Below are 18,953 nucleotides of genomic sequence, written 5' to 3' on the forward strand. Positions count from 1 at the left end.
CGAGCAAAATTTTGTGATAGATTTTGACATATTCCACCCTTCTCTCTTTTCTTTTCTCTTTTTTTTTTCTTGGTCTGTACGCCATGGTGAACAGAATTTTTGTTATGATTGTGCGAGAGCATCAATTTTATTGCAAAAAAGGTCGAGGGGGGGGGAGCTGGTTCGACCCCAATCTTGCTTTTTTTAGAGTATAGGTTACAGCATATAAAGAGGGGCTGGTCTTACAAGACAAGTCAAACAGAGAAATAAAACAATCAACATTTCAATAAATCTAATGTAATAAATAATCTTCTCAAGCTTTATCTATGATGTTCGTCTAAATGCTGATTCATATTTAACAACAAAGTGTACTAAGCTTTCATCAGATAAGTACTTGCCCATATATTCTTTTACATTTCCCTGCTGTTTTGACGTTTTGTTATTTTTGAAGGGGGATACCAGTACCTTATTCTAACCAAAATACAGAATTTTCTACTGAACTGATTGTAGATGGTTGTTTTAAACTACATTAGCCAAATTATACTCGACAATTGAATATATACATATAATTGAATTCCCTTTACACCAATAATATACATGATGTATACTACCTATGAAAATCATGACATAATAACATAAATCGGTAGCATGATGGAAGATTTCACAACATCAATTATTTACAAGTTACATGGCAAGTCATAGCCAAATCTTCAATGAATTCCTCTGAATCCAGAATCAACCAAGTTTTACATATACACAAAAATGTTTTATTGCATTCTCATCATTCTCATTTGTCTCATCTTATATTATCATCTACACATGATTTCAACGTTCAGGCCCCGCTTCTTCGGAATGTCTGGCAATCAACTACTCAAGAATGAGTACTTCTATATTGTAATATAATTGATTGATATTTAAATGTTATGCATACATGATTGCAATATAAGACGAGAAAGACAATACGGATAGCATAAAAAAGGGACATCAAATATTATTTGAAGTGATTATATCATATCGTGTATTGTTACAACTTGTTCTAAATATCTGTTGCAGTTAGGTTTGACCGTAGTTTTAGAATTGCTTTTTTTTCACAAATAAAGATAATGTTACCAACCAATAAGACTAGCTTATTTTATGATTTAGTTGGTTGCTAGCAAGGTATGCTTGGTAACAAGAATATAATTTGTCATTAATAACATGTCATAATGTTTGGAGGGTATTCTTCATTACTAGCAATGATCTTGAATGCAATGCAATGAAATGTTTTTTTTTTAACCCTAACTAAGACCAGGGGTGGTATTAACACCTAAATCTTTCCTATTTTCTTTCAAGTCTCGCACAATTGATGTCAAATATGCATTTCGTAAATTACAGGTAATCTTATACATGTACAATGAACAACAAATTATTTTGTTTAGATACAATACCAATTTTGTTTTCAGCTTAATATTCATAAATGCATAATTATTTTGTTAACAGCTAAGAACAATTAGTTACTTGCATGTTGTCTATATGAATGAAAAATTTTGTTATAAAATTGCATTATAATAATAGAAATTAATATTGATATTGCATTTTAATAGAGTTGTTAAGAATGTTCCAAAGAGTATCTAGACCAAAAAATATAATTGATTTAAATAGAACAAAATTTTGATTTCAGGCATAAATGCAAGAATTAGCACAGTCAATGAAATCAATTTATTTTTCAAAACAAATTGTCTGTGCAATTTATGGGGGAAATGCGTGGCGATCTTTCGGTGTGATCTAACAAAATAACCCGGCCCCAAGCCTCGCCTAGTTAGGGTTAATTTCAAAGCTAAGTTGTCAAGAGCAAGCTGCAAAATCATAGAAGTAATAGGCCATCTACCCTGTGTGAATACATCTAGGATTTTTTTTTTAATATAAAATATCAAACATTCCCTTTCATAACATCTACAGCAAAGCCATGGTCTATTGACTGTCTGGTAAGTATTGCTTTTAGACGCTTTCTGTCGCATTATACGTTTGTATTCCAATGGATTCATTATAGGGTGGTGGGGGCATATCGGCCCCTCCATTCTTCATCACATCCCCGTCGCCGTGGTTGTTGTGGCCGAGTTCCATGTTAGAAAAGATGGGATCAATCACATGAACGTTGGGCGCATTCACCGTTTCACTCCGGCAGTGAGGCAGGTATGGAGTGGTCAGTATGTTCCATCGCTGGAGGAGAGAAATAAAAATGATAAATTATTCATACATTCAGAGCTGCCAACCAGAAAAAGAACATTTCAGTATTTTTAAAGCTGAAAATCAGTATTTCAGTAAGGAAATCAGTATTTTCAAAGAATATCATAGAACCACATGTAAAGCTGAAACTTAAGAAATCTGTATTTTACATGAAACTAACAGTATTCTTCTCATTTTTCAGTACTAAATACTGAAAATCAGTACTACTTGGCAGCTCTGTACATTGCATAATCAAATTTTGTAATCAATATGGTTTTTTTAAACGAAAAATTGAATATGAAGAATATTTGAATTCATTTATAGGATCAGTTTTCAATGACTTGTATATGCAAAATATGTTGATATAACGATGAGCTGAGAATGAACCTACAAGGTTCCTAAGTGAGAGGGTGTCAATTTCACCTCATCCTTCAAATCTTGCTTTCAAAACTCGATTGGAAAGGGGGTTATATACAATTAATACTAATTAGTAAAAAGTAAACTCCAATATCTCTTGTATTTCTGAAGATTAACTGGTTATGTATTTTGTTTCTAATTTGTTTGAATAATGTACTGTTATGATTTGTTAAGTTTTGGTCATTCTAATTTGGTAACTGGTAGTTTCTTTGAATAAATAGCTCTCCAAATGGGAAATTTTTTAAAGTGCTTAATATTATTACAATTCCTCTCCCAATGAATTTCAGTCAAATATCCAACAACTTTTTATAAGCTATGAAGTCATTATACGCCTTATTTGTGACATCATTCATAGCATTTATTTGTAGAAGCAAACCCTGCAACTCACTTTTTTTAATTATATTTTCATAATTTTACATATAAAATGATTTTTCTTTCATGTCTGTTGGATACACCCTTTTCTGCATCTAATTTAGTTTTTAGGAATGGTTGACAACACTAATTATCTTGTTTAGAATAATGTTCAGACAGAACAAGTGCCAGAGAACATTAATTTAAAAAATGTTTCGATATTCAGTGATGTTCATAGCCTTGCTTGCATACACACTACTTTATGCAAGACTAGTTTCCTCCTTTCCCCATTCATTTTGATTCCAAATCAGAAAAGATAGGTATCCCATTCAGAAATAAAGAGCCTTGTTCTTCATGAAAATCTGAATTAAAAATTCAATATTTATTTTCGGGTTTGGAATGCAATCCCATTCTATCAAAAACAGTAAAATTTTTGTGGGACCTGTTTTAGAGCAAAAAGGGGACACCAATCGTCCATACAGTTTCACTGCCCCAGTTACAAACAGCCCAAGAAATGATTATATCTTACCTCAATAAGGGATCCTTTGGCATTGAAGATTAACTGGTAAAAGAAGAATATAGGGATGTTGACCATGGTCATGAGGGCTAGGATCCATCCAATCATATAACCCCACCAGGGGTACACATAGGTGTTGTTATACGTAAGTGGCTTGTATTTCACCAAACTAAAGATAAAGATTGCCTGCAAAAAAGGGAAAATCATGACAATATAATTCATATATTATTATTCTCATTATAAAACACTGTGAAGTGCTGGCAACTGGGGAAACAGGGAAAGTGCCCCCTTCTTTGTTTTGATTTGTGCAATGTGCCTTACCTTTTCTAAGAAGTGCCCCTGCCCCTTTTTCATGTGACATTTTTTGCCTTTGCTTTATGCAGGGATGACTGATTGAATCCGATGACAGGGTAATAATAAATCTGTAAAGCACATAGACACATCCTCCCATGTATTAAACGCTGCATAAAAGCAAAATATTATTATTATATAATAAGAAGTGCCCCTGCCCCTTTTTTCATGTGAAAATTTTATTACATTATTACCCTGTCATCGAATTCAATCAGTCATCCCCAAATAAAGCAAAGGCAGAAAAAAAAAATTCACATGAAAAATTGTCAGCCTGACAATGTCTAATCTTTCATGTCACACATTAAATATAACATTCATTGAGATTACATTGGAGTTGGGGAAATGATTACTCTCCAAATAAAAATTGAGAAAAAAAATGTATTTTTGGTTATACTTACAGAAGTAAATAATGGAGAGAGACAGATCCATGCTGTAACCATGTAAGGAGCAATCCATTTCACACCAGACATCTCCGTCACATTCTTCATGAACCGGCGACCACCTACAACATAACAGATAGAAATAATATAGTTTTTATATAGCACAATGTCTTTGAGCACTTCATACCACAGTCATCTGAATCTGTCTAGCCTTTATTCAATGAATGCTCCTGACCATTATGTTCTACAAAAACAACAAGAACAGGCTGTATAAAGATATTTTTATAACATTATGTTACTGAATTAAACACACTGTTGAATTAGTAAAATAGCACTGGACAGTTTATTAATTACTTCTCTATTCATTTGCATTCCAATACACATGGTATAACATTTTGGATATACATAAGTATGGTCAGTTCCCCCATGTCTGCGCGGTCTCCCAAGTCTGCGCACCCGCGTATCTGCGCGATTCTAGTAAAAGAATATACGCAACGAGCACGAACTTTGCACATTCAATGCATAGACAGGTATTCATAAAAAAATCCGACTCAAAATGGTGCCAATAATGATTTCAGGGCATTTCATATGACGGTCTCAAAATGCAGCCTTTTGTCATCAAAATCCCCGAATCGTGTGCAAAGTGAATGAGTGCGCAGACATGGGGTACCATTTTTTTTTCAATCTGAAAATGACTGCCCGAAGTTTTTTTCCAAGAAAATCATATATTTCTTTCAAATTTTTATGAGATATTTGGCACACTAACTCATTATGATGTAAGGAACATTATCAACTGAAAGATTTTGTGAAATAAGAAGAAATTCATGTTAAATCTTAACTCAAATTGTTAGGTGCGCAGACTTGGGGCCCACCATCATAACATAAATTGATATGATTGTCAAAGTACAATATAATCTGTAATGAAGTTTCATTTAATGAGCCATTCATTATTTTGAGTTATTATTCAAAGTACATTTAAATACAAATTCTCTTCTAATGTTAAGTTTTATTTGCTATCGTTACTCATATTTCATAATGCACTATAACTTTCAAGGATTTAATATAAATCCAGATCAGATATAAATAAGGGACCAGTCGGATTTATTGGATTTATTTTGAATCCTAAAGATTAATTTTTAAATCTCAAAGGATTCATTTGTGATCCTCAAAGAACTTGGATTTAAAACTTTCAGATTTAAATTCAAATCCCAATGTTTACATATAAATCTAACGTCAAACTGGTCCCTATATACTCACAGTCGATCTCGATTTATTTTAAATCCTTGAAATTTAGAGTGTATATTTGTGAGAGTCCATTATTTTCCTCACCAATCTACTAATAAATTAGTTCATCTCAATCTAAAAATTTGTCCATAAAATTGTATATTGATCTCGCCTCCAATAATTATAGCTTTCCATACTAATCCATTTTATCCTTCCATCTGTGTTCCACCTAATAATAATTATGCTCTTCAATCTTTATTATTATAATCTTCTTTCTTTTCCTTCACTGCACATACCGTAAGCCCATCCGATGGTGAAGCTTTCAAACATCGACACCCAGAGAAGAACAAAGCCACTGGCTGCATAGTAATCAAACAATTGGAAGATGTACATGCCTCCCTGAATAGAGTAAGAGATCGAGAGGGCATTTAATTATCAGTTAATTGCATTCTTACAGAACCATGTCTTGCATTCCAAACCCCCTTTACCCCATCAATTAAAAACAAGATGGAATGCTTTAGCGAGAGTGTGCAAGGACACCAACATACGTGACAGTAGTGTAAGGCCATTAGTCTTGGACCTCAAGCCTGAATGTGTGCCTTTTTTTCGCCAAGGGGGGGGGGGGTGCGAAAAAAACTCATTCACATCTATGCTCTTTTATCATGCATTTGCATTATTGGTAACTAGATGGGCACTTGTTTTCGATGGATGATCCGGGCTGAAAATATTCATATCTAAATAAATAGAGTAAAATTCACAGAGCAAAATGCTGAAAATGTCATCAAAATCGGATAGCAAATAACGAAGTTATTGAATTTTAAAGTTTATCAATATTCTGTGGAAACAGGAAAATGCACATTGTCAAGAATATTCATTAGATGGGCTGATGATGTCACATCCCCAATTTTCTTATGTTATTACATTTACATGAAATCATGAATGTTGCATTTTTTCATACATATGCGTAAATGATGTGTCTCCATTATAATGAAATAAGTTGCGGCAATAAGTAAACTAATGCACTTAATCAATTGTCAATCCAATTATTTTAGTTCTTTGTAATTTTTTTTTAATAAACCTAATATCAAATAAAATACAAAAGAACAAGCGGGGATATGACATCATCAGCCCACCTAATTAGTATTCATGAAGACATGCCTCGAACCCTTTCACCGAAAATAATGCAAATCTTTAAAATTCAATAACTTTGTCATTTGTTATCCAATTTTGATCAAATTTTCAGCATTTTGTTGTGTGAATTTTACTCTATTTATTGAGATATTAATAATTCCCAGACTGGACAATCCCTTTAAAAAGAAATCATCAACATTTTCGTCGATTTTCCTCGAAGCTGATTTTGGTTGGTAGTCAACAGTTCAACTTCTTAGCTTTGCTCTTAGAAACAGGATATTTGTATCTCAATAGCCCTACTTGAATAATGCAAGCGCGAAGCGCGAGCTATTTTTTTAACTTGTATTTTATCCTGAAAATTCTACATTTAAGCACTTCTGTGATGATAAGTTTGATGCATGGTAAATATATTTTTAAGAATTAATGCAAATTCAAAGCGCAAGCCGAATTTTTTGATAAACTGTCATGAAAATGAGGATTTAAATTGTTTGTTTGAATTTATATTGCAGTAAACACCCTGTATCGGGGATCGGTGTACTCTTCAATGACAGCATTTCAGAGCCATCAATGTCATACATCCCACCTTCTCCATTCAATAGTCCCAGTAATGCACGTTTTAGCATCATGAAAATTTATAAAATGACTGAATTTTTTTCTCGTTCTTTTACCCATTAATAGGCAAAAGGAAATTGTATGATTTCCGTCACAATATTTTCAAAATTTATACTCTTTGAAGTCCTAAGTTCTCATTTCCCTGAGACAAACTAAATAATTTACACTTTTATAAGGTCAAGGGAAATGCTAGTTTAACAGAATGAATGCAAGTCGACTATGTTGGGAATTCAATTTTATTGCATGTCTGATTAATACGATATAAAAAAATCTGCTTCTTTTGATGCATCTACTCTCACATTTGGGAAAAGAGCTATCAATTTGTGTTTTCAAATGAACTTTCTCTCTGCGACTGGTCTGTATTAATAAAATGCTTCTTTGCCAATCGCAGTTCTAGTGCACACGAAACAGGTGTACTTTTTACACCGCCTACCTTAGATCTGAATTTGATCATATTATGGCGCACTTTGAGAGGAATATGATACAGGCAGAACGGCGGGAAAACGTCGTGAATTGGTAAATCGATCCCCGCGATACGAAGGCTAACAGATATAAAATAAGGCTGATACGATACTGCTTTCTATCTTTTCAAGAGTCAAGTCATGGCAATAAAGTGGCGACCTTCTCTTTTAATACCCTGGAGCGAGAGGGATATCCGTATCCAGATCGCTGGAGTCGTCTGGTGTCTAGTTTGGGTATACGATCATACGGATATTCTTCCCGTCTTACTTAGTCCAGGCACTGGCATTTCTATACACATGTAAACACCGACCCCGTCATCAACTGTGGTTACATCTTATCCACCACTTTCTGACCGCCGCGGCGGTATCTCATGCAAAAACTGTTTACGGATATCTTCTATTATCGATGTCATTTAACAAAGAAGAAAAATAAAAATTATTATACGATGAAACACCCAAATCATTCCGCAGAGATTCAGATTTTAAAGTTAATTTTAGCGATAAAAGATTTTATTTCAAGAAAATGGAGCAGAAACAATTGACTGTAATGGATAGCAATTCTTTACATAAGGCTGACTATCTATATGGGACTACACATGTACACTGTTAAAAATACTAGTAATTTTACAAAGAAAATCGTAAATTTAGTCACAATGGCTGAAGTTAGATGAGACGACATGACTCTCATGCCTTTTCGGTTATCTACAATAATGGCCGAGCGGGGATTCGAACTTATAACCTCACAATCATGAGTCCAATAGACCACATGGCCATTATCTTGGAAATCACTTTAAGTGAACGTATGGAAAAGGCAATAATATAAAACAACATCTGGAACGGAATGGAATAAAATTGATGAATGCCTCCATTTTTCTCGATTCATCAGATGATTTTTTTTCCACTCTTTAATTTCATGTAATTCGTTCAATTTTTCAAGAGATGTTATAACTTCGATAAATTTACCAAATAACGAAACAAAGAAAGACTAACAAGTTCCCCTAACAATATCACAATTGTTTACAACACGTTAATGTTGAACTGAAAAGTTAATAAAAGGATAGAAATTGCGAATGACTTACGTAAGTACACATAGGTATTCCGGCAATACAGAAGAACAAGCAGACAAAGATACAGAAGATTTCACGTCGGTGTCCTTTCAGGAGAGTGTTAGGAAACAAGTCCACGATAGTAGCCACGAAGCCTTCCACACCAACAAACTAATGCAATAAAAAATGTTAAAGATGGAAATGTGTGACGATAATGATACAAAATTCCCCCCTTAATGAAAATGATTGGAACCTTTGGATCAACTTGGCGACATCTACAATTTTACTTTCCGGCTTCAAAATAGTTCTTGTTAGGCCTATGTTATGGCATGAATATTCAATATCCCTATGAAGCTAGATCAAGCATTTTATGTTTTTTTTAGTGTAATATTACAGATGAATGCGCATGCAAATATTCGAAATGAAAATGCGAAAAATTTGGAGTCATTTTGGCATAAAATTTCATGCTCAACAGTCAACAACCATGGCAACTTGCACTCGAATTGTGCAAAATAACGGCTGAAATCGATTCACGATTTGATTTTTTTTTTTTCCTCTCTCTGATCATGTCATATATTTGGTAATATTTCATTTTGTAATTGCTGAAACGCATTAGTATATTAATTTCTAGTATTTTTGAAGTTTGATGTATAAGTTGTATAATTATATTGTAATGGATTTATTGTATAATTTATAATTATGTTTCAAATAGTTTGTACAAATTGTTTATAGAATCTGATTATGTATGTTAATTTGAGAGAATATAATAAAACATCCTTAAAAAAAAAAAAAACCTAGAAGTAAGAAATGATTTTCGATAGGAGCTCGAGAAACCATCAAGAGTGGGGCGAATCTGATACGATCTGATATATCACTACGATTACACAGTCCGTATAGTTAAAGATTACAACAATGCACATATAAACAAAATGGTGATCAGAACTCAGAAGAGGGGAATGTCCTATTATCTGTAAATTAGATTTTTCTAATTGAACGCACAATTATGGTTAAATAGGACAATGGACCTACTACCACTACTACTACTACTACTAAAACTACTACTACAATACCACTACTACTACTACTACTACTACTACTATTACTACTACTACTACTACTACTACTACTGCTATACTACTACTACTACTACTACTACTACCACCACTACTACTACTACTACTACTACTACTCCTACTACTACTACTACTACTACTACTACTACTACTACTACTACTACTACTACTACTACTACTACTACTACTACAACTACTACTACTCTTATACTACTTCTACTACTACTACTACTATACTACTACTGCTGCTACTACTACAACTACTACTACTGTAGTAAGTCAATGGAGGACAACTTTAACAAATATTCCTTATCAAAATATTAAATAAAAGATAATAATTAGTACCTATTCCTATTTTGAATTCAAACTCATCTCATTTATACATGTATTATTTTTGTTAATGAATGAACCAAGATGATGGATGTTCGGGTGTGCTTTTGTGTGTGATGATGACGATGTTCCTCGGTGGGTGGGTGTGTCTGTGTGAGAATGAGCATATTCCCCCCCCCCCCCTCTTCATCTGATGGGTACATAATTATTGTATTCTTTTGAGGCTTCTTATTTTCAAGTGTAAACTTTTTGTTGCCCTCCTTTTCTTGTAATGATATTTCTATATACGAATGTACAATTTGATGATGTTTTTATTATTATCAAGAATAAATTAAATTTGAAATTTGAATTTGAATTCAACCTGGCACAAGTTCCAGGCAAACCTGATACCTTTGTAAAATGATATTAAGTTTTCAAGTTATTTCTAAAGTACTTTTCTCTTTGTCTCCACCGTCGACGCCATATACCACTCCACTATATACACGTCGGAATCTTTTAACAATGACGTCACGAAGCCCCCAAATTCTCTGACAGTTTAAATGATGAATAACTCATATAAACAAACTGACAAGACAGAGATGAACGATTGGTCCCTTGCTATCAATGAAAATACATGCTAATAAAAGAGAGATTAATCGCAAACATGACATGGATGTCCCCATAGAGTTTACTTATCAATTAATAAAAAAACACACAGCACTTCACCCACTGGTCAATGGAAACGATCCATTTTAATGACAGATAAAATATTTCTTTCTTCGTTCCTGAGCACAATGCCTCCTTTCATACATTTTAAAATATAATGAAGCCATTACTTACAGGCTAACAAATCGCTTCTCCTTTTGAATTATTCATTACATCTACCCGCCCCAAGCTCATTTAACACCAGTAACGTTTTCATTTTTCACTCGACCTTCATTTTTATCCTACTGCATCATTTACAAATAGCTTGTGGATACTTCACACCAACAATCCATCTCTTAAACACTTGGGATCCAATATATTCTCATATCAATCCACCTTTAGTCATAGATGTCACATTTGGAGCCGAATATTTTTCGAAAACCTCACCACAAAATCAACATGTCCTCATCCTCAAAATCCAAATTCATTTTTCTCTCTCTCTCTTTGAATTATTATTCGACATTATAAATGTGAAAAAAACAAGATTTTTTGTTCGAAAAAAAAAGAGTGCAGATCACAAACTTGAAAAGAAGGACTGGGGTTCGATCCTCGGCCCAAAACAAACCACATTCAAATATCTTAAAACCAGACCCCCCCCCCCCTAAATAACCAATGCAAGCATAAGAACATATCAACCTCTCAATGGAAAATTAATGAACTTTTATGTTTTCTCTTGAAATTAATTGAATTGAATTTATTGGCTATTGTATTGGCTTCTCAAAATCAAGAAAAAAAAAGAACAGTGATTGGAATACAAAATGGTGGACAATGACTATGACCAAAACCACGCTGAAATGGTGCAATGAGAACACCTGTATAAGGGATATTACTTTCATACACCATTGGAGAGCTTCTTCGACACTTTGTGTCCATAAATTGTGTGCTCAAGATTCGAGAACATATAGCATTTGGACAAATATTGGGTTTATACAATTCCCTCCCCGTCAGAACTGATAAATTATTCAACGAAGCAATAACTGAAGAGTGGAATAGACATCAATTACGGGAATATGTTGCGGAAAGGCATACCAATAGACCCAACACAGCTAACTGAAATTCTACATTCTTTTCCCTTTCTATGAAATCCATATTTATATCAGAATCACTTTTTTTTATAATAGCTTCATGTTTTGCGCTATTCTATTCCGATATCACCTGAATACTCATCAGAGCTTATAATTTTCGCTCCTGTTTCCAATGTTTGAATCTGCCTTCTGAATTTCTGATCATTTTTAGCATACTTGAGAGAAGTACGTGTCAAAGGGTGACTGTTTATGCCCTTATCATTTTTTCGTGGTAAATATCTAATGCAAGATATTACCCCACCTCTTTTAAAGTGTCTTAAACTCACTCTAAAAAGAAAAAGTAACATTTTACCCAATACTGAGTAGAAAGGGAACTTAAATGCATGTTTTAAGGGTAAATTTCAAGGCAACATTGCATGAAATTTACAAACTATTTGGTATCTTCTTACCCAACAGGCATGCAGGTTCCCATTTTACCCAAAATAGGTACATTTTTTAGAGAGTTTCTTAATTTCTCAAAAGAAAAAATGGTCAAGCAACAAAGAAGAGTTGTCAATCCAATAGAGACCTATTTCAACCCTCTCTTAAAATAAGGGGGAGGGGAGGGGGGGGCACTACCCCTCAGATTACTCAATGTGATGTGTCAAAATGGGAACAGGGATGCCCCCTGTGCCCCCCCCCCCCCTTCCCCGCACCCACTGAAATCACCGCGTGTGAAACATTCAGCATCACAAAAACAGGACACTTCGAAAGTACACTTACATTACACAGAAAAATAAATAGACATATGAACTTATTTTTTTAAATTGCCAAATATAATAGCACACATTTCCCGCAAGGGGAAACACCGAGGCACAAAATAGATCCTTACCTGACTGTCTATACCCAGGACTAGAAGACAGAGAAAGAAGAGCACAGCCCACAGAGTAGAAGCCGGCATCTGTGTTATAGCTTCAGGATATGCAATGAAGGCCAGTCCAGGTCCTAAGATAAAGGGAGATCATCATAGACGAGAGTTATAACACCACACTGTTTACAGAATATAGCCAATTATATTGGAGCGTTGTGGCCCAGTGGATTAGTCTTCTGACTTAGAAACAGAGGGTCGTGGGTTCGAATCCCAGCCATGGCGTAATTTCCTTCAACAAGAAATTTATCCACATTTTGCTGAACTCAACCCAGGTGAGGTGGATGGGTACCCGGCAGGATTAATTCCTTGAATGCATGAGCGCTGAAAGGCAACTCGAGCTAAAGCCGGGGTAATAATAATAACACCGCGCCTCGGAATAGAATAATTCTAGATAGATGGCACTATATTAATGCCTATTATCATTATTACTATTATCATTATTATTTTTGGCTAAAAACACGATGAATGTGGCAATAGACAACATGAACTCATATCTTTATATCAGATTAATATCTAAATTAAATATGGTAAAATAAACAAGCTTACCGATAAAATATTTTTATTCAAGTAATATAGAGGGAAAACATTAAAAAAAAAGGGTTGGGTTTATAACATTTAACAGAAATTAAGAAGATGTACACATCTGATGATGTTCGTTTGCAGAGGACGATCCAGCTTTTGCTATATCGTAGAGGGGTTCGGACAAATGTTTTCATCCACATTTTCCTTCATATGTATTTACATAAACAACAACTATTTCAATTTCACATCTGAGCCGATTAAGGTCGGCAAGGCAATCAGGGTCATGGTCGGCATCAGTCTACCCCGACATCACTACCTACTCACATTGTCGACATTCCCGATCAAGGTCGATTAACCCCGATCACTTGCCGAGCTCGACCGACCCTTGCCGAATATCTTGTTGATCGGGCGTTATAGTTCGGCAACGCACGTGAGCAACGAATTGTGGATTAGTTCGTTATATCATTACCATTTTCTTGTTAAAAGAGTGACAAAGTGAACCTTATCTATCATCAAAATCTCCAAATTAACAGAAGGAACAGAGGCGTTGGTGTTACTGCCATACATTACACTGTAAAAAAATCAAGTGCTAAGTTAGCACTTACTGTGGTTGTATAGTGACTGCGTGCACTACTAGTGCTGATTATCTATAGTTTAAATCTAAACTAGAAAATTAGCACTCACTATACAAGTGCAGTCACTATACAAGCAATGTAAGTGCTAAATAAGCAATTCATTTTTACAGTGTACCTATTAAAAAAATAAGTCGGTTTCTTACTAGAATTGGGTAAAAATAAAACTGTTCTAGCCACCCTATAGCATTCTCTTCCCCGAAGAAACACAAAGGATACTATGTTACAAGAAATTGAACATGAAACTGAACTACATCCATGCGCTCGCTCTGCTAATGTATTCGGGAAAACATACGACACACGGTGACTCTTGAAAGGTCAAAGGTCGTTTCCAATAATATCATTTCGGAATTCAGGATGAAACAAACAAATCAAAACCTGATAACCTTCTACTTCATCAGGTTTATCAAATCATTTTTTGTGAACCAAGGGAGAGCTTGTGATGGTTAGCTCAAATCATTTTGTCATACTCATTTTACATTACCAATCGCAGATCTTACACAGATTTCAGACTCGGACTTGTAAGATAGTGCGGTAACTTGAATTGATATATTTTCTTCTCGCGATAATCTCCCTCCTAAAACACAAGACACTTACACGACTTGTTACTTTTAATTCACCATTATACTACAATGAATCGATAGTTGCATGATGCCTCTACCAATCACCCTGATTGAGTTTACTATAATCTGAGATCCTGAGAAGACTCTCCCTCTCTGTTTTCATGTGCAAACATGCAGCTTCTTGATCCCTCTTACATTTTCTGCGATTGTCTATTCGATCTTCTCCCCCTCTCCATTTCTGAGTGAATTATGATTGCAAACATGGAGAAGAGGCGGTTGACATGCCCATCTCGAGATAAATCATTTTGCATATCCATTCCCCTTTAACAAGTCTTTCCCATGGATTCTAATATAATCCTTGGTCCCGGCACAAGATATGGCTAAATAAATGTGGCCGTGACAGCCCATCGCTTGGTGTGTTTGATCTACGATTGGATGTCGTGTTCGCAGGAAACTCTGTCGCTGTTCAACGATCACGCGCGTACTATGCGAGACCCATCGATTGATTCGAACGAAATACGATCGTCAAGAGCAGTGCAGTCGCTCCTTCTTTTTCCAATGAGGGGTATATATCGCTTGAAAAATAAGACATAATTTAGACATGAAACCCGAGCGGACATCGGACACCGTCAGATAAAAGACGAGAGTTAAAAGCTCTTACTTGATACATTATGATCCTCTTCATTGGAATACGGCCTGGGAAGATTATTCTAATATGTTGTGGCTTTAAAAACTTCTCGATCTCCAGAGCAAATTTGATTCTTAAACATATCTTCTATCAGATTACTTATTCATTCAGTTTCACATTTACCTATTTGTGATTTTATATGAAATTATTTGAAAGAGAACGGGCTACTGGTCGAAGCAAGTTTTCCACGTTGAAATAATTGAAATAAAATCAAACAATAAATCTATTTAAAAAAGATTTCATGACCATGCACGACCAAAAGTCACAAAAGAATGAAGAACTTGCAAGTTGTCAGATTTTTCTGTATTAAAGGGATGGTCCGGGTTAAAAGTATTTATAGCCTAATAAGTAGAGTAGAATTCACTGAGCAAAATGCCGAAAATTCCATCAAATCGGATAACAAATAAAAAAGTTATTGAATTTTAAAGTTTAGCAATATTTTGTGAAAACAGTCTTCATGAATATTCATTAGGTGGGCTGATGATGTCACATCCCCACTTGTCCTTTTGTAATATATTATATTAAATTATGTCATTTATATTTTATAAGGAAGACATATTACTCACACAAGTATGAAATTATGAAAAATATGTCATAACATAATTATTAGAAAATAGTGTATGTATTAAGATATAAATATTTTCAGCCCGGACCATCCCATTAAGTATTTTTGGGGTATTAAGATTACTGAGGGGAATCGATAATTCATTACATCTGCTCCTTTAATTATGTTGGGTGCATATTTTGGTAAAATAGCTGGTATAAAATTTACTGATTAAGACGGATTTTCTGAATATCCACGTTCTCTTGAGCATGGATATTTTCATGTGGCATAATGGTCGTTACATAAACGATCAGCAAGAACCCATAATGCCAGAGTAATGGTCTATGGTATTACAACGACCTATGCTGACTGATGACAAGAGTACCTAAATTTTCTTATGCATCAGTGCCGGTGTAGCGGCAGATCTGATACCACCGGCGAATATGGTATCCGTCGGCAGGTATCCTTCTTATCGGTAGAACATTAGAACGTTATTTTATAACAAAAACATCTCTTTACATGGACGTGTATAGGTAATCATACCCTCCGAGTGAATATTACCGACATGTACTTTGTCGTGCTTCAGTGAGCACCGCCAGAGGGCAAAGTTGTCACTTTTTTAAAAGTCACAATATCGTGACTTTAATTCCATTTCACCCGAAGGAGTTAATTAAGCACCACTAAAAATGTTATAGTATCGCATTTTTTTTACAAACCTCTATTGGTAAGAATAATCGAATAAGATGATATTCATTGGGGGGAAGCTTATATTCAACAACATTTATCATTTCACGATTCAACGAACATTTTATGATAACAAAAATTGCCATCTTCAAATTTCCTAGGCAAGTATCTCATCAATTTGCTTTCGTTATTTTCATGACCAATCAACACGTCAATGATTCTAAGGCATTCCATTAACATTTACGTTTCAATTGACATGTGAACGTGAAAAAGCTCATGGGAATCAAGGTCTTGGCACCTCTCTGTGCCGTATTGAATGATCGTTTTTCAAGTGTGCGCCATTTTGATAATTTCAATTTTAATCCATTGTATCTAATACCTATCAATGACTTACTCATATACATTTCGATTATTTACTTTATTTTTGGTAAGGGCAGTCACCGCGGAGAATGGTATGTAAGATCATGTCTAGCAAGAACTTGGATCTTGCTCTATTTTCGCAACCAGAAACAGAAGTTGATTGTCTAATTGATACCTTTGGATAACAGCAGCACAGAAAAATTGACGCCTCACAAATCTGAAATTTAAGGCAAATTATGTAATAAAGACATAATTATTATATGGCCTGAAAGAGTATGTTCTCCCAAATAATCTGATACCACACTTACGTGATATGTGCTAACGCTTGGATGATATGGGGCCCGTTGCAGAAAGAGGTGCAATCGAACGCAACTCTAAAAATAATGCGCAACTTGATTTTCAATCAATCAACAGCGCGCATTTTGGAGTTTTGATTGATTTTTTGACTTGCGTTTAAACGCAACTCTTTGTGCAACGGACCCCAGGAGGTATTTTTTGCAGTGATGTAAATTTTGATTTGCGCCAAAGTAAGGCATCACTGCAATGAATGAATCCAGGGCCCTGTTGTACAAAGAGTTACGATTGATCCGATCAATCGCAACTATGGACGGCCAGCAACGTCAACATCTATTATGCATGTTTGTTCAAAATATTTTCTAGCTGTGATGTATATTCATGCATTCATTGTTTTCTTGAAAATTCACTGCGCTTCTCTTTGCATAAAAAGGACATTGCGCAAATTTTTCGTACAAAAAATTATGACACTGATGGACTTCCAATAGACTTAGGATTGATCGGATCAATCTTAACTCTTTGTACAACTGGACCCTGATGTCAATGATTCCATAATCCTAACAGCTGTATTAGCATTCAATTCAAAACACCTTTTCGATAATTTGCATTATAACTGTTTGTTAAACACTTTTTTGAAGTATCGATTTTCAAGTTAATTTAATTGAAAATTGATATTTTTGCAAATATGTTTACTAATTCATGTAGGATTATGACACCAAGTTGGCATCTGGATTCATTCATTGCAGCCATGCCTTACTTTGGCGCAAGTGAAAATTTACATCGCTGCAAAGAATACTTACTGATTATCCAAGCATTGACACATAAAATATAAATATGGTATCGAGTTAATTGGGAAAAGCTATACTCTTTCCAGCCATATGATGATAATGTGTTTAAGGTATATTTTTTTTCCTTAAAATGGGGATTTGTGAAGTGTCAATTTATTAATTTTTTAATCACAAAGTATAGTACAATTTCCTTCAAATTTACACTTAAATAAATTCACTTTTATCATAGATACAAGCATAAACGTCATTATTCCAATTTAAAGTAAAAATTTGAAAACTTGTCATCATCATATGTTGACTTGAATTTGAATTTTTCTCTTTTTTTTGTATTGTCACTCCAATCTACCCCCCCCCCTCTCCCCACTCCCGCGCCCCTACATCATTCCCTCCGTTGGTATGAATGTTCTATCGATCGGGACGGTTCTCTGGGACGAAGTAAAGAGAACGGTGGTTAGAATTTAAAAGAACTGGAGCAACATAAACGGATTGAACGTTATTGAAATAGCTGGCACATGCAGGTCCCCCGAGCAATCATGTCTGCTCACATCAGCTAAGGTGAAAGTTACCATAAAGAAGAAAGCTCTTTCGTGTTCTGGTCTTTATTTGAACAGCCGGATCGGTTTTAGACCGATGTTAAGGAGGCCATGAAAACAGAGCGGTTCTTGTATGCATCAACACACACCTCCACCCCTCTCTCTCCCCCATTCCCTGCTTCAAAGAATGTCACGTTTCTCTTGGAATATGAAAGAGCTCTGCATTCCGTTACATTCACGATGTCGCCACAGTGAAATAGGTGTTTGCCAGAGGATTCCCAAGTTGTGTCCATCCAATGTGTTAAGCATACATGCAGAACGAATAGGGAAATATCCAGAATCAAGTGTGATTAGGTTGAAGGAGATGGCGGGACAATCGGGCCAATTTAATCAGTGAAAGTCGCCATTGTTTGATTTTCTCATATTCAATCTCGCAAGAAATGGTTGCATTTGGGGTTTGTCTTGTAGTGTTGTGTGCTGTGTCCCTGGAGGGGGAGGGGGGTTCCTGGAAAAGACGCCGTTGACGCCACTAGCTTTATACAGTAGCTTATTCTCATCGATCATTCCAGAACAGGTGATGCTGTCACACATGACGTCACCCGGCCACACCAATTTATAATGTCTACACTTTCTGCAAATTTTCCTTTTC

General features: G+C 35.0%; 1 protein-coding gene across 1 annotated transcript in view; it reads right to left on the minus strand.

Moving 5' to 3' along the window:
- Positions 1–1,076: 1,076 nt before the first annotated feature.
- LOC121418235 (sodium- and chloride-dependent betaine transporter-like) overlaps positions 1,077–18,953 on the minus strand; it is a 70,338-nt gene continuing 52,461 nt past the window's right edge. The window contains exons 9-14 of the mRNA XM_041611983.1: positions 12,658–12,770; positions 8,708–8,845; positions 5,721–5,823; positions 4,219–4,322; positions 3,482–3,655; positions 1,077–2,178 (exon numbers count right to left, since the gene is read on the minus strand). Of these exons, the coding sequence (XP_041467917.1) occupies positions 1,957–2,178; positions 3,482–3,655; positions 4,219–4,322; positions 5,721–5,823; positions 8,708–8,845; positions 12,658–12,770 (854 nt within the window). The 3' untranslated portion in view covers positions 1,077–1,956. The remainder of the gene's footprint in view (positions 2,179–3,481; positions 3,656–4,218; positions 4,323–5,720; positions 5,824–8,707; positions 8,846–12,657; positions 12,771–18,953) is intronic.

The sequence above is a fragment of the Lytechinus variegatus genome, chromosome 7 (assembly GCF_018143015.1).
Source record: "Lytechinus variegatus isolate NC3 chromosome 7, Lvar_3.0, whole genome shotgun sequence".
NCBI classification, from domain to species: domain Eukaryota; kingdom Metazoa; phylum Echinodermata; class Echinoidea; order Temnopleuroida; family Toxopneustidae; genus Lytechinus; species Lytechinus variegatus.